The sequence below is a fragment of the Gobio gobio genome (genome assembly GCF_949357685.1).
Source record: "Gobio gobio genome assembly, chromosome: 6".
Lineage (NCBI taxonomy): Eukaryota > Metazoa > Chordata > Actinopteri > Cypriniformes > Gobionidae > Gobio > Gobio gobio.
Window position 1 is genome coordinate 39260299 of NC_137102.1, and position 22293 is coordinate 39282591.

The 22293-nt window shown below is 43.8% G+C and overlaps 1 protein-coding gene across 2 annotated transcripts in view; it reads right to left on the minus strand.

The window, feature by feature from the left end:
• adgrl2b.1 (adhesion G protein-coupled receptor L2b, tandem duplicate 1) overlaps nucleotides 1-22293 on the minus strand; it is a 146207-nt gene that overhangs the window by 14988 nt on the left and 108926 nt on the right. For both annotated transcript variants that reach the window (XM_079819571.1, XM_079819572.1), the window contains exons 13-18: nucleotides 19901-20110; nucleotides 19477-19697; nucleotides 19076-19142; nucleotides 11264-11355; nucleotides 8331-8499; nucleotides 721-849 (exon numbers count right to left, since the gene is read on the minus strand). In XM_079819571.1, the coding sequence (XP_079675697.1) occupies nucleotides 721-849; nucleotides 8331-8499; nucleotides 11264-11355; nucleotides 19076-19142; nucleotides 19477-19697; nucleotides 19901-20110 (888 nt within the window). The remainder of the gene's footprint in view (nucleotides 1-720; nucleotides 850-8330; nucleotides 8500-11263; nucleotides 11356-19075; nucleotides 19143-19476; nucleotides 19698-19900; nucleotides 20111-22293) is intronic.

The window sequence follows — 22293 nt, forward strand, 5'->3', positions numbered from 1 at the left end:
ACTACATTCAAATCATACAAATATTATACTTTTGACTTCACTGCATACACTCATTATATTGAACCAAAGAAATAGACATGACAGCCATGTCTGATTCGTGAACAAGGTGGTTCTGTTCAACTGTTGAACCGGCGCAAATGTGAATTGGACTGATTACAATCGCAGCTGTTCTGCTGTCAACAAGCCACTGATTTAATGATCTGGTCAGGACACGTCTTCTGGAAACAACTCACAACTGTTCTTGTCTGCCTCAAAATGAAACGTCGAGTGACACATGTGAAAATGTAATAATACAGAATTATACTACTAATCAATGTAAATGAAAATCATATTTAGATTAGTGACGTAAATCTGCTGCAACAAATGTATGAAATGCTTGAATGTGGTTGACATGACCATATTTTCACATCACTCTCTCTACAGGGTAGGCTTGGCAAGTACTATAAATAATCAAGTTGAGTTAGTTAGGGGTGAGACATATCCCAAACACGCTGAAAGTGCTTGACCACAACACACCGCTCCAGCCGACCAATCAGAGCACATTTTGCTTTTCAGTAGGAGGGGCTTCATAGAGACAGGAACTAAACAGAACGTTACTGACAGACTGGGAAGAGACGAGCTGCAGCAATGGTGAATATGGGGAAATAATCAACATTCAAGCATGTTGGTTTACTGCACATGGTTTTTCATATGATAGACCTGGAGAGGTTATAGATGTACCTGTGTGGCAGATGAATATCGAGCAGTGGACCTGGAGGCAGATGACTTGTTAGCGCTGTGGGGTCCTTCAGAGGGAAGAGCACTACAGCACTGAGATTGCCTGAAACACTTGCTGTACTCTTTACGCACCTATGATGACACAAGCCAACATCAGGTCGGTTAACAACAAAACGCAATATCCCCCCCCCCCAAAAAAAACTATTTACAGCAAAGGAAGGGGACACTGCATGATGTAGTACAGCAGTGGCCAAAAGTGACATCCAGAGGGGATATTTGTTTTAAACAACCCTACAAGTTTGATTAAACCATCAAAATATGAGGAAAACAGTTCGTACTACATTACTAAACATTTGTGACCCTGGATCACAAAACCAGTCATAAGTTGCATGAGTATATTTGTGGCAATAGCCAACAATATAAGGGTATGGGTCAAAATTATCGATTTTTCTTGTATGCCAAAAATCATTAGGATATTAAGTAAATATCATGTTCCATGAACATATTTTGTAAATATCCTATCGTAAATATATCAAAAATGTATTATAAGTAGTAATTTGCATTGCTAAGGACTTAATTTGGACAACTTTCTCAGTATTTAGATTTTTTTTGCACCCTCAGATTCCAGATTTTCAAATAGTCCTATCATAACAAACCATACATCAATGGAAAGCTTATTTGTTCAGCTTGTTCAGATGATGTAAATCTCAGGGTCACATTTATTAACCATCAATATCATAGTAATGTATATTAAACAATATTAACTGATGTGTATGCAAACACTTAAATTACACAAATTGTTAAGTGTCAATTCATAAAACTGAGAATCGATTAAAATCGAGAGATCAATATTTTTTACCCAGCCCTATTTGTGTTGTGTCCTCTATTGTACGAGTGTGAATTAGCACATTTTGTTCAATATTGGTGTCACTTTTTCTCATTGTGCATGCTGTGAAAGGGTCTTAAAGATTATTTAAATGTATATATTTATTTTAATTAAAATTTAAAGCTTGATATTGTGAAAATATAACCGCTCACATGTAGTGCATTAAAAGTATAATATAAATAAAATATGATTCATTACAATCCTCAGAAAAAGCTAGGCAATTCTGTCTCTAAAATTCTTTCACTGTGTAACACTTTAAATTAGAGCGGCTATTTGAAAACACTCTTAAAGAAAATGCCTTTTATGATTGAATTTTTTTATTCACTTACAGACATTTTGACAAATGTGTCTGAAATAATTGCAAACACCTTTAATGTTGACGTTAACTGTTATAATTACATTTCCCATTCAGTCGGTCACGTTCGACGTACGTCGGACGTACCGACGAATTGGGATCACTTCTGGGAGCCCCTATCAGCTTCGAGCTATCTAGAACCGGCCAATGAACAATTGGCGTGCGAGATTTGCATCTCGCGCTCCGCCCCGCGCCGCGGGTATAAACAGGAAGCGAGAGCGAATGCACGCTGTCATTCACTTCGGAGCCACACAGGCGTATGAAGGACTCACTCTCTTCATTCAAGACGAGTATTTTTCGCTGCTATCAGCAAGACTGTCTACAGACACCGGAAAGCCAGAGGAGGACGCGTGTTGGAGAAACGGCACCTTTCAGTGGGATCGCGCTGAACTCATCGAGCTGCCTCTGAGTGCAGAAAAACTGCTGTTATCACAGCAACCTGTTGGTCTGGGTAGAGCGTTTTCCTGCTGAGTACAGGCACGGGCTGCACTAACAATCCCGTGCGCTGGGCGTTTCCCCCTGAGTGCTTCAGCACAGAGCGTTTTCCTCACAAAAGAGCTTCACGGGTGACGTGCCGTCTTTTTCAAGATGTCTTACCACTCGTGCGTTTCTGGATGCGGTTGTTTCCTGTCCTGACGGCCACGATCCATCTCGCATAAACATGTTGAGACTGTGTCGTGGGTGATCCATGTTCTCCCAGGGGAACGGGATCACGTCGACGCGCTGGTCATCTCACCTTCCGCGTGAGGGTTTGAGTGTTCAGCGCGCCGTGTGCCGTCTGGCTGCCGGGTGACAGCGCGGGTTGCCACGGCAACTCTGCGCGCGTCACTCGGCGCCTCCGATGCGCGGTCGAGACTATGATGCCTCAAACGGGGTTGAGTCCCTTCGCTTATACCCCGATCTAGTCTCTTTTCTGGTGCACCAGAGGGGGGACTATTTTGGCTGATAAGCCTGGGTGGCCTGAGGATTACAGTGAGGCTTCCCCGCCGCGTACATCTCTGTGGGCCCCTCACTCCTCTATCGCATCGCAAGCATGTTGAGACTGTGTTCGTGGGTGGTCTATGCTCTCTCACGAGAGCATGGCCACGTCGGCGCGCTGTTCGTCTTGCCTTTTTCATAAGGGCTTGAGTGTTCAGCGCGCCGTGTGCCGTCTCACGGCCACGCCCACTGTCTCACGTGTCTGCTGGTAGCTTACAGATGGGATTGCTGGTCCTTGAAAGGGGACCTAGCATTTCATTTGGGGCTCTAGCAGAGGACAGATGTCAATCGCTGCATCGGAGAGAGGGCTGTTATGTGTTGAAAATGAAGATGATGCTGAGATTCCCACCGTAATAGTGGGCGCTCGTGCTGAATCAGATTCATACTTGACAGCCATGCTTTCCCGGATGGCTGAGGCATAGTGCAACGCGTAAATCGCCTTGCCTGCCCCTTGCCTTTTTTCGGATGTGCATTGGAAGGCTTTGGCATTGTGGAACTATTGGTGCCAAAATATGGAACACCAATAGGGCCATAATCTGTATAAAGTTTTCCTCTCTCTCACTACCCTCATCGGTGGGGTGGCAGTGCCACTGGCAGGCCACCTCCGCCCTGCTTAGTGCACAAGGGTAGTTCTGAGCTGAGGTTGAGCTGCGCACAGCGCTGGCCCTTGGCTAGACGATGTCCACCCTGGTCCAGAAGCACAATTGACCCGGATTTGGTCTGGAACTGTTCTTCCCCGGAGGAGGGCCGGGTGGAAAACCATTAGTAATTCTGTTCCGCCACTGATGTTAAAAACAGCCAGTGGTACCAAAAAAAAAAAAAAAAAAGAGCAGTTCCAATACCTCTGGCTCTCGGGAGTTCAGGAATGGCAGCGTGTGACGCTACAGAGCCTCGCCGCTTTCATTCCCCTCCCCACAAGAGGGCGAGAATGGCAGTGTGTGTGACGCTACAAAGCCTCGCCACTCTCATTCCCCTCTTCTCAGCGGTGCGTGGACAACAGTGCGTGACGCTATGCCTCGCCACTCTTGTTCCCCGCTGAGGAAGGAGGTGAGGCAGACCGTGTGCAACGCCACAAAGCCTTGCCACGCTCAGCCCCTCCTTCATTTGGGAGCGCGCTTGGCGGTGGTCGACGCTCCCATGCCTCGCCACCCTCAGACGCCTCTCCCTTCGCCAGCAGGGGGCGCCGGCTGTGGGAACGCACTCAAGCGGCCTCCCCACACTCGCACGCCCCCTCCGCGGACGCAGGTAAGTGTTGCACAGCACACTCAGATCCCACTTCGGGCCGCTCCATGCCGTCCGAGTCGGATCCCTGCATTCCGCGTCGCTGCCCCGCTGCGGGTACGTCTGTGGTTAATCCCCTTGCTCGGTGTCTGGAAGCCTGGCTAGAGCTTCCCAGCCCGTCTCGGGGCCGTACCATCAGACTCGGCTATGCGATTCAGTTCGCCAGGCGTCCCCCTAAGTTTGGGGGCGTTCACTTTCCAGTAGCGAAGGAGAACGCCCCCGTGCTCCGGGCGGAGATCGCAGTCCTACTGGCGAAGGACGCGATGGAGCCGGTCCCTCCAGCCGATATGAGGTCCGGGTTCTACAGCCCGTACTTCATTGTACCCAAGAAAGGCGGCGGGTTATGGCCGGTCTTGGACCTGCGGTTCTTGAACCGGTCCCTTCACAGGCTGCCGTTCAGAATGCTAACGCAGAAGCACATCTTCAGGTGCGTCCGTCCCCAAGATTGGTTTGCAGCGATCGACCTGAAGGACGCGTACTTTCATTCTCGTTTCCCCTCGACCGGCCCTTTCTGCGCTTCGCGTTCGAGGGACGGGTATGTCAGTACCGCGTCTTACCCTTCGGCCTGTCCCTCTCGCCCCGCGTCTTTACGAAGGTTGCGGAGGCGGCCATTGCTCCCATGAGAGAGCATGGTGTTCGCATCCTCAACTACCTCGACGACTGGCTGATTCTTGCCCAGTCGCGAGGGCAGTTGTGCGAACACAGGGACAAGGTGCTCAGTCACCTCAGCCAGTTGGGACTTCGGGTCAACTGGGAGAAGAGCAAACTCTGCCCCACGCAGAGGATCTCTTTTCTCGGTATGGAGATAGACTCGGTCGCCATGACTGCGCGCCTCACCGAGGAGCGCGTCCAGTCGGTGTTGAACTGCCTGAATTCGTTCAAAGGCAGGACAGCGGTTCCACTGAAACATTTTCAGAGGCTCCTGGGGCATATGGCATCCGCAGCTGCAGTAACGCCGCTCGGATTGCTTCATATGAGACCGCTTCAACGCTGGCTACTCGATCGAGTCCCGAGATGGGCGTGGCACAGCGGTTCCCTCCGCGTCCAAGTGACTCCGAGGTGCCGCCAAACCTTCGGCCCGTGGTCGGACCCCTTGTTTCTCCAGGCGGGAATCCCCCTAGAACAAGTGTCCAGGCACTCCGTTGTCTCCACGGATGCCTCATCCACGGGTTGGGGTGCCACGTACAACGGGCTTGCAGCTTCGGGCCTGTGGACGGGGCCTCAGCTGCAATGGCATATCAATTGCCTCGAGTTGTTAGCAGTTCGTCTTGCACTCAGCCGCTTCAAAGTGCCGCTCAGAGGCAAGCGCGTTCTGGTCCGGACGGACAACACTGCGGCCGTAGCGTACATCAACAAACAGGGTGGTCTACGCTCCCGTCGCATGTCGCAACTCGCCCGCCATCTCCTCTTATGGAGTCAGAAGCATCTGAGGTCGCTTCGTGCTATTCACATTCCGGGCCTGCTCAATCGTGCGGCCGACGAGCTGTCACGTCAGCAGGTACTTCCGCGAGAATGGCGACTCCATCCCCAGGCGGTCCAGCTAATCTGGAGTCGTTTCGGGGCCGCACAGGTAGACCTGTTTGCCTCCCCAGAGACGACCCACTGTCAGTGGTTTTATTCCTTGACCGAGGGGACCCTCTGGTCGGATGCCCTGGCCCACAGCTGGCCCCGGGAAGAACGCAAGTATGCGTTTCCCCCAGTGAGCCTTCTTGCGCAGACACTGTGCAAAGTCAGGGAGGACGAGGAGCAGGTCCTGTTGGTCGCTCCGTATTGGCCCAACCGGACTTGGTTCCTGGAACTAGTGCTCCTTGCGACAGCACCTCCCTGGCCCATTCCTCTGAGGCAGGACCTCCTGACTCAGAGACGGGGCACCCTGGCACCCGCGTCCAGACCTCTGGAAACTCCATGTCTGGTCCCTGGACGGGACGCGGAGGTTCTAGGTGACCTACCGCAAGCGGTAGTTGACACCATCACTTCCGCTAGAGCCCGCTCTACGAGGCGCCTCTATGCGTTGAAGTGGAACCTGTTCGTCGATTGGTGCTCTTCTCGCCGAGAAGACCCCCGAAGATGTTCGATCGCATCTGTGCTTACCTTTCTACAGGATGGGTTGGAGCGAAGGCTGTCTCCCTCCACCCTCAAGGTCTATGTCGCCGCTATCGCCGCTAATCATGAGCTCGTAGATGGGAAATCTCTAGGTAAGCACGATCTGATCGTCAGGTTCCTTAGGGGAGCGAGGAGATTAAATCCGCCTCGTCCTCCCTCTATACCCTCTTGGGACTTAGCTCTGGTGCTTACTGCACTACAGAGAGAACCCTTTGAGCCTCTGCAGTCAGCTGAGTTAAAAATCCTGTCGTTAAAGACTATACTCCTGATTGCGTTGGCCTCCATCAAGAGGGTAGGGGACCTGCAGGCATTTTCGGTCGACGAATCGTGCCTGGAATTCGGGCCCGGTAACTCTCATGTGATCATGAGACCCCGGCCTGGATACGTGCCCAAGGTTCCCGCTACTCCCTTCCGGGACCAAGTGGTGAGCCTGCAAGCGCTGCCTTCGGAGGAGGCAGACCCAGCCCTAGCTTTTCTCTGTCCCGTCCGTGCTCTCCGGATTTACGTGGACAGAACGCAAAGCTTCAGGACCTCAGAGCAGCTCTTCGTCTGTTACGGAGGACAGCAGAAGGGAAAGGCTGTCTCCAAGCAGAGGATGGCCCACTGGATAGTGGATGCCATCGTCTTGGCTTATCAGTCCCAAGACGTGCCCTGCCCGCTCGGGTTAAGAGCCCACTCCACTAGGGGTGTTGCCTCTTCCTGGGCGCTGGCTCGTGGCGCCTCGCTGACAGATATTGTAGAGCTGCGGGCTGGGCGACACCTAACACGTTCGCTAGATTCTATAGCCTCCGTGTAGAGCCGGTTTCTTCCTGTGTGCTCACTTCCCATAGTCAGTAACACCGAAGTGCCCGTTCTAGTGTCGGCTTGCTGCGCCATTCCCTCCCCTATGGTAGACGGATGCGTGCGCTTATTCTGCTCCAGTCGAGTTCCCCGGATCGGCGAACCCTGTTGAGTCCTCCGCAACCCGCGGCAGTCAGACGTGGCGGAGCGTTCGACGCCAGGTCTAACACTCGTATGCATTGGTGGAACTTGTGTTAGGCTGGGTTCCGTATGTAGTGACCCCCACGGCGGTCCCATATGTGTATTCTTCCACGGTACGGCTCCCTACGGCGAGCCCGTGTCTTTCCCTCGGCAGAGTTCCTCTGCCGTCCCAGGTACGTGTTGTTCCCCCTCCACGAATTGGCCGGGGCCACCCCTGGGACTTCCGTATGTTGTGCTGCCCACGGCCAGCCCATACGTGTATTCTCCACATGTTAACTCCCTCTGGGCATGATGTGGCTTCCGCAGCTGCCTTCACAGGCACGCTTTCCCAGCGTTATCCAATACAGTCAGCTGAGTGGGTCTTGCGGAACAGCAGCTTTGACTCTCCCTGCGTGAACCTACCCGCCCGCATCAGATCGGGGTCTGTGGGGCTCATCGCTGGGCGCTGGAAGTGGTAGTAACTATGGCATTTTCCATAGGGGATCCCAATTCGTCGGTACGTCCGACGTACGTCGAACGTGACCGACTGAATGGGAACGTCTCGGTTACGTATGGTAACCCTCGTTCCCTGAAGGAGGGAACGGAGACGTACGTCCCGTCGCCACAGTTGCTGTACCATCACTGCAGGTCGAGCCACTACGTGTGGCTCCTCAGTGAAAAACAGCGTGCATTCGCTCTCGCTTCCTGTTTATACCCGCGGCGCGGGGCGGAGCGCGAGATGCAAATCTCGCACGTCAATTGTTCATTGGCCGGTTCTAGATAGCTCGAAGCTGATAGGGGCTCCCAGAAGTGATCCCAATTCGTCGGTACGTCCGACGTACGTCTCCGTTCCCTCCTTCAGGGAACGAGGGTTACCATACGTAACCGAGACGATTTTATTTACCATAAAGGAAATAACCTCTTAAAACAAGCCTTTAAAAAGACAAACTTGAAAATTTCAGCCAGAATCGCAGCCAGAAAATGGCATTCTGAATCAATATTTAACACACTCAGCAGCCTTCAATAATGAAGAATGTGGTGTGGGTTTACCTTCTTCTGCAGAAGACAGTGGAAGATGAAGATGAACATCCCTTGCAAGGTGTTGAAGATGGTGAAGAGGTACGCCATAATTACTGAAGAGTCGTTCAAGAAAAGCAGTCCAAACGACCACGTCAGACAGAGAAGACAGAGCAAGGCGAAAGCACCAAACACCCAGGACCTGAAAAAGAAGGGAGAATGGTTTAAAACACATTTTGTAGCCTTTTGAGACAAATATCAGGGCCAGCAAAGCCTTCTCTGCCAGCATAGCAGCTCTAAAAATTATTGAATACATTTTGTCCCTTTCTCTTTTTGCTTATGTATTTACGCTCTCTTCCAATCCTGATTCTGTCCGTTTATAGATGTTGTCAGTGTACAGCCAAATAGTGGCGTCTTCCTTGACAAGTGAAGTGTGAGTCCCCTAGTTTCCAGTGAATGATTACAATGATCTACTTTCTGCTATTCATCAGCCAGTCAACTAGTTGTGTTTGTACCTGTTTATAAATGTAGGCCATGCAGAAAGCTTTGTGTGTGCCTGTCTGAATAAGTTTATAGCTGTTTCATGCATTGATTAATCACATTTTCATTGTTTCTACACCTTGTTGATTGTAACAAGAGCATTTGCAAGCGTGAAGAAGCTCATGCTGAGCAAAACTCTGGCGATTTGAGCGGTACTGAGCTTATTTCCTCTCTGTGAGTGAGTCATTTAATTGCCTTTGATTGGCTATTGCATTCATTTGCTCAGATTTAATCGAAATACACAAACACACAAATTAATGACTGGAAACCCCCCCCCCCCCACTTGTTTAAAATAATGATTTGTTTGCGAATAGGAAACACATTTACACCGCGCTCCCTCGCCTCATACATTGTATCCTGTTTTGGAGAGTAAAACTATTTATAAAACAGTTCTTTCTGGTTCTCGAATCTGATTGGCTGAGAGCCTTTTCCAGCCGTGCGATATTCCCCCAGTATCAGCACTCAGCACCATTTCACTGTTTGTATCACTCCGCTGTCATGGCGCTTGAGCAAATCCACCATATTTTTTTTAAAATACTACAGCTGTTGTGTCACGGAATGTAGTTTCAAGATTTTAGGTGAGTATGTAGTTCTTTAGATCTCAAATATGTGACTCATATATAAACATTGCGCCGGTTTTAATATGTGTTCAGACACTTTTCACAGATGTGAGCTCCAGTACGTCAGCGGCCGATCAGCGCTCATGTACCCGAAGAGAACAGCTTCATCTCAGACAGTCCTGAGGGAATGTGCCGCTGGCTCTTACTGTATGTAGATAGTGGTTAAACATGAGATAATTCATTTAGTGTATATCAAACGGGCAATCTTTGGATTAAGTGGAAAAGGAAGTTTCATAACTTTATATTAAGTCTATATTTACCTTTCTGTACTAGAGCGCTGCTTTTGTACATTTGACTGAATTGTTTGCTTGTGTTTATTTGTTGTTCATTTAAATATTGTTGTTCAATAAGTATTATTCTATATAAATAATATGCCGTATTTGGTATTGAGAAAGGGTTCGTTAGTGATCGTGAAATGGACTTTACAATTATTACACAATTAGATGGCAGTCTTTATGAGTGACTGGTTGTAAACAAGGAAGTTGTTTTCGCGCTGTCATGGGATTAAATTGATACTTTTAAAAGGACAAAGACAAATTGCTTTCCGCAGCAGACATTCAAAATTATATTTTATAATGGATATAATCTTATGAAATGAATGCTATATCAGATGTAGGTAATACACTCGTTTAGTAAATCTCTCTCTCATAATACCATAATACTCTATATAATACAATAATCTTCAATGAAGCGACTCAGCGTTCCATCGTGACTAGTTCTACAGTGACGTCTTAGAATTAGTAACTGAGGCTTGGCCTCGACTGTCAAACTGTCATTTGAATCCATGGTAGAAGGAAGTAGTTCTGCACAAAAGAGGGGTTTTAAAGACACCCCGTTGTTGTTTCTGATTTATTTACACGCTTGTGCTGTCGAACTGTTGTGTAAACACAATATCACACTCATAGATGTGCAATATGGCTCTATCAGTGATTACCTATGGCCGAATCACAGCCATGCTGATATATAGCCATATCGCACTGCAACTCGTGTGATATTGCCCATTTAATTACTTGAAGAATACAGCTATGATCCACACTCAAAATTCAAAATCCCTTTCCGTTCCTTCCGCCTGCCAGCCGAAACGTCTGTTGTATTATTCCCTTGTGAAATAAAGTGAGTAAAAGGATTTAAAATTTTGAGTGCGGATCATAGCTATATTTTTGCAAAAAGGAAATCCAATCATAAATTGAACCCAGTCCTACGATTAGACCACCCAGTTATACAAGAGTTGAAGACAGCAGTATATCACTGCACTCGTTCCCAATACGAGTTTCCTACAACTATTCCTGTGGATCAAATGTCCCGAACGGATGGTCCCTTCAAATGGACACGACAAGGGGAGATTTCTCTCCGACTCCTGCTGCATTTTTAAAAGTAATCATGACTTTGGGTCCAATAAAACATCCTGCGTATCATTCCATTGTATGGCCCATCTGGAAATATGCATGTAGTTAATGTTTATGAGAGGGTCAGACGGTGATATCACATTGCAGGAAGAGAAGGAATAAGTTAATAACACGGTGCTTGAAAAGTTAATGCTTCCTCTAATTATTCCCATAATCCCCAATTAGCTGTATTCAAGTATTTACAGGTCCGGCTCCAGATGCAACCTCTACCTCATGTGCAATCTTTACAGCAGAACGGCAGATTGTGGAGATACAAATCACACTGTTATCGTTTTAAAGGCTTGCCACTTTGAATAAAGCAATCAAGATGATAAGTTGGGACAACAAAATAGTTGAGTTCTGAACATGAAAGAATGTGAAACTGTGCCGACAGCTGGGCTGTGCTGAAGATTGATCTTACCGTATGCTCTCCAGTCGGCTGGAATCAGGTTTCATAGACATTGAGTGCTTTACCATCTTGTACATAGTCACCGCCAGAAAGATGAGATTGAGCTGTGGGAAAAGATAAAACATGTTGAGAAGACCACACAGCTTTCCCACAGCTCTTGGAACGCACGTTTGCAATCCATCATTCACATGCCGTTTTTGTCAAACATCATTTAATATTCATATTTGCAGCCGGAGAGCAGCATGTAACATGGGCGGGAACAGCAGAACATCTTTCTTGGGTCATGTGATCACCGGGCTATTAGACAACTGTAAAAGCATGGTTTATTTTGGCTTCGGTACACTATGATCTGAACTATGAAGTATAGCCTTCAATAATTCATGAAGTAGACAGCAACTGCAAAAATGTCACAATGCAATAATGGATGAACTGTATCGGGAGTTTCCAAGACTGCATAGACCATTTGGAAAGGTGTTCAGTTCTTCACACGATGATTAAAATAGATCTGAGACTCGAGTTAGTACAGAAGCTTGTAAGAATGTTAATATTTCTTCCAGCAGGAAAATAAAGTGCTAGCATTTGTTCCTAATTTTGATCTTAAAGATTATCGGAGACAAACAGCGCGTAGGCGCCTCCTCAGACTAGTGTAAGTCATAACTTTGGCCCTGAAAATGTCTGCTTGCTGGCAAGAGCTTGTGTTTTTCTTCACCGCCCCGAACATGGGAATGTAATTCAGGCTGACCAGAGAAGACCTCTTAAAGAAACACACTTTGCAGAAAGAGAAAAATGGGTCCCGAAAAAAGTATCTATTTTAAATGTGTGGAACAGGAAGAGAGCAAGCTCTGTTAAAAGAGGTATTTTGTCTCCAGACTTTCCAAACTTCTCCAAAAAATACCCGTAAATAACTGTCTTTCAATCAAATCCTCAAAAGCGAAAGTCTCTAAAATGGCATTAAATAAGTGGAAAACTCCTGCAAAAAATGTATTGCGTCCAAAATATGGTACTGTGTATAATTATAATTATTATGTATATATAAATACACACACATGCATGTATATTTAAGAAATGTTTTAGATTTTTATTTTTAAAAAATGTTTTATATATATATATACACAAGATAAATGATAAATTATAGTATATACATGCAAATATTTCTTAAATATATACATGCATGTGTGTGTATCTATATATACATAATTATACACAGTACATACACATATATTATGTAAACACAAACTTTTATTTTGGATGCGATTAATCACATTTTTCCCCAGCACTAAAAAAAACACACATTACAGCTTTACATACAAGAGAAAAAAATATAACACATCTGGTTTATTTTTTGGAGTCCACATTCACACACACACACACACACACACACACACACACACACACACACACACACACACACACACACACACACACACACACACACACACACACACACACACACACACACACACACACACACACACACACACACACACACACACACACACACACACACACACACACACACACACACACACACACACACACACACACACACACACACACACACACACACACACACACACACACACACACACACACACACACACACACACACACACACACACGCACACAAACACGGCTTTTCAAGAGTATGAACAATACACATCTGGTTTATTTATTGGAGTCACATGCACACACACACTGATTTACACACTCAATCACACACACAAACAGTCACACGCTCCCTTACTAACACACTCACACAGTCACACTCACAGCTACAAAGAGAGAGACAGAAACAGAAAATGCGCTTTGAAAAGAAAGTTACAGAATTCTTTGCTTTGTCGATCATCAACACAAACCACATGTAAACACCAAAGAATTCAACTCAATTTCTCAGAGCCTTTCAAATGTGGATCACCCTGCTCAGAAGCAGAAAGAAGGGAGGAAGGAAGGAAAGAAAGAAAAGTGTTACTAGGGGAAATGAAGAGAAAAATAAAGCAAGCATGAAATAAAAGCATGGTTATGCTGCAAGCTGCAAAATCTATCTACTGACAATAACAATATATATATATAATAATAAACTAGATTTTTATATTTTATGACATTTTAGCAGGCTACTCATCAAAATAAAATGCAGACAACATAAAAAAAAATGCTACACAGCTCTCACAGTTTGTTGTACAGTAGGGCTGCCGATGGTACATATTTTGGTATGTGAAGGTTTCTATTTTATGTGGATATTGGGACACAAGTGAAGTACAAAGCCTTGTTTACAAAAGAAATAAGTTAAGCAACCAAATTTTACATTGTGAATATGGAAACATTTGAGACCTATGCTGGGAAAATGTCGCAAAAGAGCAAATTTTCAAAAATTGGTTATTGTTATTCTCTATTAAAAAACCTTTATCAGAATCAGAATTTGTTTGAAGTCGATAGAGTCAGCTAAGTCAATTTTGAGAAAAATCGAGTTAGCATTTTTTGAGGGTTTTAAAACAAAATTACCTAACAACCACACCTTAAAATCCCTGGTAATAACACCAAATTTTGGACACACCAAGTCAACACCAAATATGTATAGGAAACATATATTATAAAAAAAATTTCCCATTGATTAACATTAATGAAACAGACAGCCTGATATCCTGACACCTTGCACTTCTGCAGACTCCAGGTAGGTTGCAGTTCTGGAAAATGGTGGTGCTGGAGACTAAATGGTTCCTGATGGTTTTACACTTAATTCTTCACCTTAATTCTTAATTATTTTGCAGTTAACAGGTGTCTTTTCTCCGCCACCTGTTTTTGTCTGACCCTGCTGACCCAATGAGCATTTCACTGTCCAATGGTCATGCCTTAACTGCAATTTCTAGTATATCCTTCTCATGGGCATTTAATAATTTTTGAATTTTCAGTCTGAGTTAAATCTCTTTTTGGCTCATTTTATCAGTAAAAGAAAACGTGCCGGATCTGTCAGCCAGCGCGAGTAAGATTGTTTTGTTTACATCAGCATGAGAAAAATCACATTTCATTGGTTCAGACTCATGTCATCAAGAATTCGCTATGAATATTCACAAAGTTGGAATGCTACGCTTTAAAACGATACAAAACTTCCGCAGTCGTCCAGAAGCGAGCTGAAAAACTGCATTTTTCATGGACGAGGGACAGGTACTCCTCTCAGAAAACGTACAAATAAAGATACTTTTAGATGTTTAATTGCTATTTGGAACATTTGGGTTGCAAGATGAGGGCTTACTGAACTCATTTTTGTGGAAACCTCAAAATTTGACCAAAATTGACATCTTTCCCACTCATTTTGCCAGCATGGTTCACGTTTTGATTTGTGTGGAATGGGAGGAAAGTGAGCAAATAGGATTAAGCCATATGTTTTGTATTCTGTTTTTGAGAGCTGCTCACATAATTTTCCACAAATGTATTAATAATAATAATAATGATAATAATTTGTTACATTTATATAGAGCTTTTCTCTGTACTCGAATCACTTTACATATGGATGATGCGACGGCAGCCATATTGCATCAGAACGCCCACCACACACCAGCTGAGACAGAGGAGACAGAATAAATATATTTGAATCTAAATGTTTGACCATTTTTTTAACCATAATAGAATCAAAACTGGGAATCGATAAGAATCGGAATTGATAAGCAGAATCAGAGCTGCTAAAATGAAAACGATACCCAACCCCATTTGGTTACACTTTATTTTACAGTGTCATTGTTACAGTGTAATTATATATTTAAGTACTGAGTAATTATAATTAACAACATTAGAGTTAGGGTAGGTATAGGATTTGATTGAGGGTTAGTTGCATGTAATTATGCATAATTTACTGTTAGTACATGTAACATGGACACTGTAAAAAAAAAGTGTTACCTCCTATTTCCTTATTTATTATCTATATATATGTATTAAGTTATACTTATTCATTTAGCAGTAAATATGAGATGTGGTGAAGAGGAGATTACTAATGGTAGGAGAAACAGGTCAACTGACACAAGAAAAAGCCCCGTCAGGGTTAATGGAGAGAGAGAGAGAGAGAGCGAGGGTTGGTCTTTAGATCACTGATGATGGTGCTGTTGAGTGGAGACACTAGGAATGCATTTAACACAGCTGGCAGTGATGACACAGATCTGACCAGACAGCCAGCAGGCCAGGCACGGCACAAGAGCAAGCCAGGCTAGCCGAACCACCTCAACCCTCCTCTACGCCTCCCGGCCTCCTCCTCCATCTTACCCTTCCATTCCCCAAAATAGACCGACAGGAACAAGTTTAATATAAACCAGCTCGTGTTCAGAGACCTGAAGTTACTCAGCAGACTGAGCAGACTCAGCCTATTGAAGTATAGATTTGTATTTCATGGGACACGAGAGTTCTGCTTAATTAAATATAAAGGTCCTAAAATAGGCTTTATGTAAAATATAATTTCTTTTGGTTTTGCGATGAAACATGACCATCCTTGCAAGATGTCAAGATTGAGAATGAGAATTACAAACTAACAATTGCCAAGATATCACGATAATGAGAATTTGAGGGAGAAAATAATATATATATGGGTCCTACCATAATTTCTTTTACTCTTGGCTTTGGGGTAAAACATGACCTATATACATCAATCAGGCATTACATTATATATTAACATGTATATTATTATAACATTCATTATATTGTGTTGGTCCCCCTTTTACTGCCAATCACTTGATGTTAAAGAAAACGTGATTCATCAGACTAGGCCACCTTCTTCCAATGCTCCGTGGTTCAGTTCTGATGCTCACATGCCCACTGTTGGCGCTTTCGTTGGTGGACAGGGGTCAGCATGGGCACCCTGACTTGTCAGCGCCTATGCAGCCCCATACGCAACAAACTGTGTATTCTGACACCTTTCTATCAGAACCAGCATTAACTTCTTGAGCAATTTGAGCTATAGTAGCTTGTCTGTTTCATCGAATCACACGGGCCAGCCTTTGCTTCCTACGTGCATCAATGAACCTTGACCACCCATGTCCCTGTCGCCGCAACCTTACTGTCAGTAACATTGTACCATGTACATTATTATCCACCACCAATTGCCACTTACACTAAATTCAATAAAATCAGAATCATTCTCATGTTTTGGTGATTGATTAGTTATTTTTGACGTTTTAATCTGGCTCTTTCATTTGCCCCTTCAAATACTTCATATTTCTCTTCTTCAGCTCTTTACATTTTGCGCACTAGTTAGCTCCCTGTCACGTGACAACGGAGCACAGTTTTCTAAAGTCTGCTTTAAAGTTAAGAGCGTAAAGATGAAGTTTAATTGGTTATTTATAGAACGGAGGACCGGTCATTGTATTCGGGCTCATACTATGAAGTAATAAGCAAACGTTTTGTAGAGAAATTAAAACAGGTCGCACCTCAACAATTATTTGCACTCGCACAAATGCTCCCAAATATTTTTTGAGATCGCAAAGATTCAATTTCGGGTGCATATACGACCAAAATGGTCGCAATTTCAAGCCTTGCTTGCCCATTTTTTCTGCTTTTAACACATCAACTTTGAGGACAAAATGTTCACTTGCTGCCTAATATATCCCCACCCACTAACAGCTGCCGTGATGAAGAGATAATCAGTGTTATTCACTTCACCTAAAGGTCACCTTCAAAGTTCATAATGTTATGCCTGATCGGCGTATGTGTTAAATTACCCATGTGTTCACCCATGTGTTAAATTCCTGGTTACACAAAGTGATCTCTCTGACACATCTCTGGTACACAGATGCATTAGGCGTAACGGTTTCTTGAGTCACACTTTATATTAGCGTCTATACTATGTACTAGTGTTTTACAATACAACATCAACACAATAAGTACATTACACACATTTTTGGATGCAAGTATAGTAGTCAAGGATGCATAATATAAAGTGTGAGTGTTTCTTGTTTTGAAAAGCCACATTTAAAGTATGTGCATATATAAACTTAACAGCACTGACGGTACACCTCAGTATCACAGCATCTCACGACACCTATTTTTTTGAAAATAGCCTGGATTTATTTTCTTTGTGTCATAAATGTATCTATCTTTGAGCAGGAAAAAAAACACTCTCACTATGAAAAATTATACCCATAGTGATGCCATAAATCTTATCAGTAAGGTAACAACTTTAGCCATCCATAGCTGCAAGTGCCTCTTGTTTCATTGTTTCACCCCCTTTCATTTTTTCACATTTTGTAATGTTGCAATCTAATGCTAAAATGCTTTGGGAAAATATTCACATCACACCAATCTACACTCCATACCTCATAATGATGAAGCAAAAACAGATGTGATAACTTTGCAAATTAATTAAAAAGCAACAAATGAAATATCACACTGACACAAGTATGACCCTTTTTAGCTCATGTTGCTTCTACACTTTGAGTGGAGTTAACCTGTGGCAAATTCAATTGATTGAAAATGATTTATAAACGCACACCTGTCTATATAAGGTCTAACAGCTGAAATTGCATAGAGTCATGAGTCAAAGGAACAGCAGGCAGAGCTGAGAAACAGGATTCTGTCAAGGCACAGATCTGGGGAAGGCTACACAAAATATTAATTAAGGTTCCCAAGAGCACAGTGGCCTCCATTTCTCCTCAAATGGAAGAAGTTTGGAACAACCAGGACTCTTCCTAGAGCTGGCCACATAGCCAAAACAAGCAGGGGAGAAGGTCTTGGTAAGAGAGGTGACCAAGAACACAGAGATCATTCTGGTTGAGCTCCAGAGATCATGTGTGGAGATGGGAGAAACTTGCAGAAGGACAACCCATCACTACAACCATCCGCCAATCTGAGTGGCCAGACACCCAATTGGAATTGGAAAAAGCACCAAAAGGACTACCAGACACAAGTTAAACAAGACTCTCTGGTCGGAGGAACTTTGGTTACAAGCATCATATAGGAATACCAATATAGATAATGGTTGTATGGTGCCTTTCAGAGGCAGGGACTGGAGTCAGGGTAGAAGCTGAATGCATCAAAATACAGAGATTTCCTTAAGGAAAACCTGGTCTAGAATGCTCAGGACCTCGGACTGGGCCGAAGGTATACCTTTTAACTTGACAATGACCCTAAGCAAACAGCTAAGACAATTCAAGAGTGGCTTAGGGACAACTCTGAATATAGTGAACTTGAATCCAATCTCTGGAGAGACCTCAACATGGCTGCCCACTGATGGTCCACATCCAATCTGACCAAGCTTAAGATGATCTGCAGAAGCGAATGGTAGAAAAATCCCCAAAAACAGGTGTGCAACGCCCAAAACGATTTGAGGCTGTAATTAAGTCTGAATACTTGTGTCAAAAGGCACTGTATCTTCATACAATTATTTATCTCGACTCCCATTTTCAAGAATTGAAATTCCATTTTAACCTTCAGGTCTGGAGTCATTCTCCAGGAGTATGAGTGGTAAATAGTATATCGCTCTATGAATGAAGACTAACCTATGGGAAGAGTATACATTGCTGACCAATCAAAACAAAACAACAGCATAAATTATCAACCAATGGAAAGAAAGCTTATATTACTGAACTACAGGAAAACAGCATATATTAGCAAGACATGGGAACGCGGCATACACATTAGGGTTGGGTATTGTCAAATATCTCAAGAAACCATAGCCATTGTAATGCATATCTCACAATTCAACATAACACAAAACTCAGAACAATCTCTCTCATTACTGGCCAAAAGGAAGTACTACATCACTAAAGTAATTTCAATATTTTGTAACCTTTGTGATGCAAGTTCTAAACACCTAAATCAAGGTAGTCATGTCAAATGTGCAAAACTTACCATAATGATGAACGTAACAGGGCCGATGAAACTCCAAATGAAATGATTATCAACCCTCAACCAACAGCTGGAAAGAGGGGAAAAGAGAAATAACCACGACAGAAGCAATTAACTACAACCATGAACACACTGCAAAGAGTGACAACCACTTTCATTGGACAGAATTAATTCCCCAAAACAGTATTTCCCAACCCTCTTCCTGAAGGCACACCAATAGTGTAAATTTTGGATGTCTCCCTTATCTGACCCATCCATTACAGGTTTTGGAGTCTCTACTAAGACTAATTGTTTGATTAATATTAATGACAAAATAGACAGATGCAGGTCAGTATCTGCATTTAAATTGCAAGACATAAAGCACAGTTCAATATTTTGATAATCAAACAAAGAATATTACTCACGCTTTCCTCGTCCCATAGCTCTTATAGTCGATAGCTGCCGAAATGCCAACCACCACACAAGGGAACAGGTAGCCAGACGCGTAATAGTATTTTTGACGAGAGAATTCGCTCTCAAAGACCTCCGAAAGCATGAGGAACAACTGAACGCCCTCCAAACACATCCAGGAAAATGCCGCAAGAAAGAAGAAATGCAGAACGCCAGCAATCACAGAGCAAATAATCTGCACAGAAAGAAATTAGAGATAAGTCTTCAGAGCTGATTCTATAAGAACCTTATTCACCAAAAACGTAATTTGAAATTACGCAGCTTACTAGGGTTGAAACTGATATACTACAAAAAACATTTAATACAGTTAAATTTGAACTTTTGACAAGCAGCTTTACAGAAAACGGTTCAACATTATGATTTAGGAAGTATACCCACTGGAGGTTCGGTCATGTTGATGCCCACAAGAAAGAGAAGCTCTGCAATAAAGAGGTTGATGCAGAGGTTCTTGTGGATGGTGTTGCGGTCACTCTGTAGGCCACGGAAGAAGCAGAAGGTGAAAATGCTAATGGCAAGGCAGACAAGTGAGACGGCGATGCCCATCCGTGTGATGACTGTCAGCAGGAGCTCGTGAACGCTCCCCTCACCCTTCAAAAAAAAAAAATTAGCATTAACAGTTACGCCATGTTCATCTTAACTCTAACGCTTCACTTGTCAGAATATAATGAGTGAGAATTGATTTTTTGTTTTTGAATGTGTAGAGACTAGAAAAACTGACCCTTTTCCAGTAAATGTACCACATCTGCTAGTCACACATGCAATGGCTTTCCATATTTTATATGTATTTATAATATTCATATGTCAGAAACAAAATTCTGTTAAAATTGGGTGCATCCAGGAGACAGTTACATTGATTACAATGGAAACTCATGTCTGGCATAGAGCGAGTGCTTGACAGCAGACCTCTTAAATAAGACCTTTCAAATCTCTAAGTGCTTGTATCATCCATCTTACATCTTTGTTCACTCATAGCCTCAAAAAAGCCTAAGACATTTTAACATTGACAACAGGTTTATGTTAACACTGCATTAAAACATGACAAAAAGATTTGATCAGAAATAAAAAAGTGAGATCATTACAATCTTGCATCAATGTTTAATAGACACATATTTTGATTAGTTAGTAAGACTAGGGCTTAAGTCCACACTAGTGTGTTTTCGTTTTAAAACAGCATTTTAAAATTAAAACGGTCCTGATCCATACTGGCATTTCAGAAAAGATCTCCATCCACACAAAAAATGCATGTCACATGGCCATTCATGCACACAGGGCATGCGCGTACAAGTCAGCGATTGTTGGCGATTGCTCTAATAATAGCTTGCCTCTTGCGCATGTAGGCAGCTGCAGTATTATAAAAGGCAGAGTTTAACTGCACAATGGCTGCTAAAAAGGACAACAAAGTCAGAAAAACATGCAGGCCCATCTACATGTTATTGTTTACACAGTAGTCGAGGCTGGTGTGTTACAGAGACGTTGAGAGAGAGACGTCTCTGTCAGTAATTGTCATGTTCTAGAAGCGTAATGGTCATATGATAGGGGATTGATGAATCAGGGAAGGATACGCAATGAGTACCAAAAGTCTCCATTATGGTCCGTCTACACTGAAATGCAAGCCCAGAGTTTTCAAACTAAAGCCTAGTTCACACTGCCCGATTTTAGAACCGATTTTGACTCGCCGACAGGTTTTGGGAAATCGTGGACAAATGCCCGAAATCATAGGGAAATCGGTGCTCGTGCACGTGAGTGACAATCACGCAGTATGAATGATCAAAGACGCGATCAGGGACAATCGCAGATGAGTCGCCGACGCCCGCAAGATATTTGGCATGCTAAATATCTGGACCTGTCGGCGATTCAAACTCCTGCTGTGTGAAATGTGTTCTGACTGAAAAATACATTGGCGATGACCGACAGCCAATGAGAGAGCAAGATACACGACAGCGGGAGGTTCGGGGAGGAGTTATAGACCATAATATTAGTATTTTAATAGATATATGTACAGTTATATCAAACAGAAACAAAGCACAAACATTTGCTTGACCAGCCGCAACAGCAGCACATTGCAATATTATTTATTTACCTCAAACTCTCTTTGCAGAACACAATCCTTGCTCCCTGTGTCTCCCCAACCATTTCCTCCACCATAATCTTTTTTATTTTCCTCCCTTTTGCTGCAAATCAGCGCACAGACAATTTGGAAGTTTCTGCACAGCAGTCTATATTTTTAATAACAATTCCAGTCTCACGCGAGACCTCCAGTCTGACGCACGTGTGATCTTGCGTTGTTTCCTTCTCACTTCTTGCGCGTGCTTTGTTGTGAAACGTAATTTGCGGACGGGACAGAGCTGTCGGCGATTATTCCTCTTGTACAGTCATGCAGTGTGAAACCCCCTGTCGCCGATCCATCGGTCAGTGTGAACACAGCAGTGACTGAATGCTGGCCCAGATAGTCATGCAGTGTGAAAAGAGCAGTGATCCTATGAGTTTGAAAATCGCGCAGTCTGAACTAGGCATAAAACGGGGTCTGCAGCGTTTCCAAAAGTCTCAGTTTTCCGGGGTTGAAAACTCCGGAGTAGTGTAGACGCCAGGCATGATCGTTGCAAAAGTTATGTGTTTTTTGTAGCCTAGGTGCTACAATGCTAGGTGCTAGGGACGTTCTGTTTCTAGGCAGAAGGTTAAAGGATTTTATTGAAACACATCTTTAGTTGAGTACATCAGAGTCCTTGGGTGTTTTCAACCTCTGCTGAGGCAGACCCAAAACAGGCTCAGGT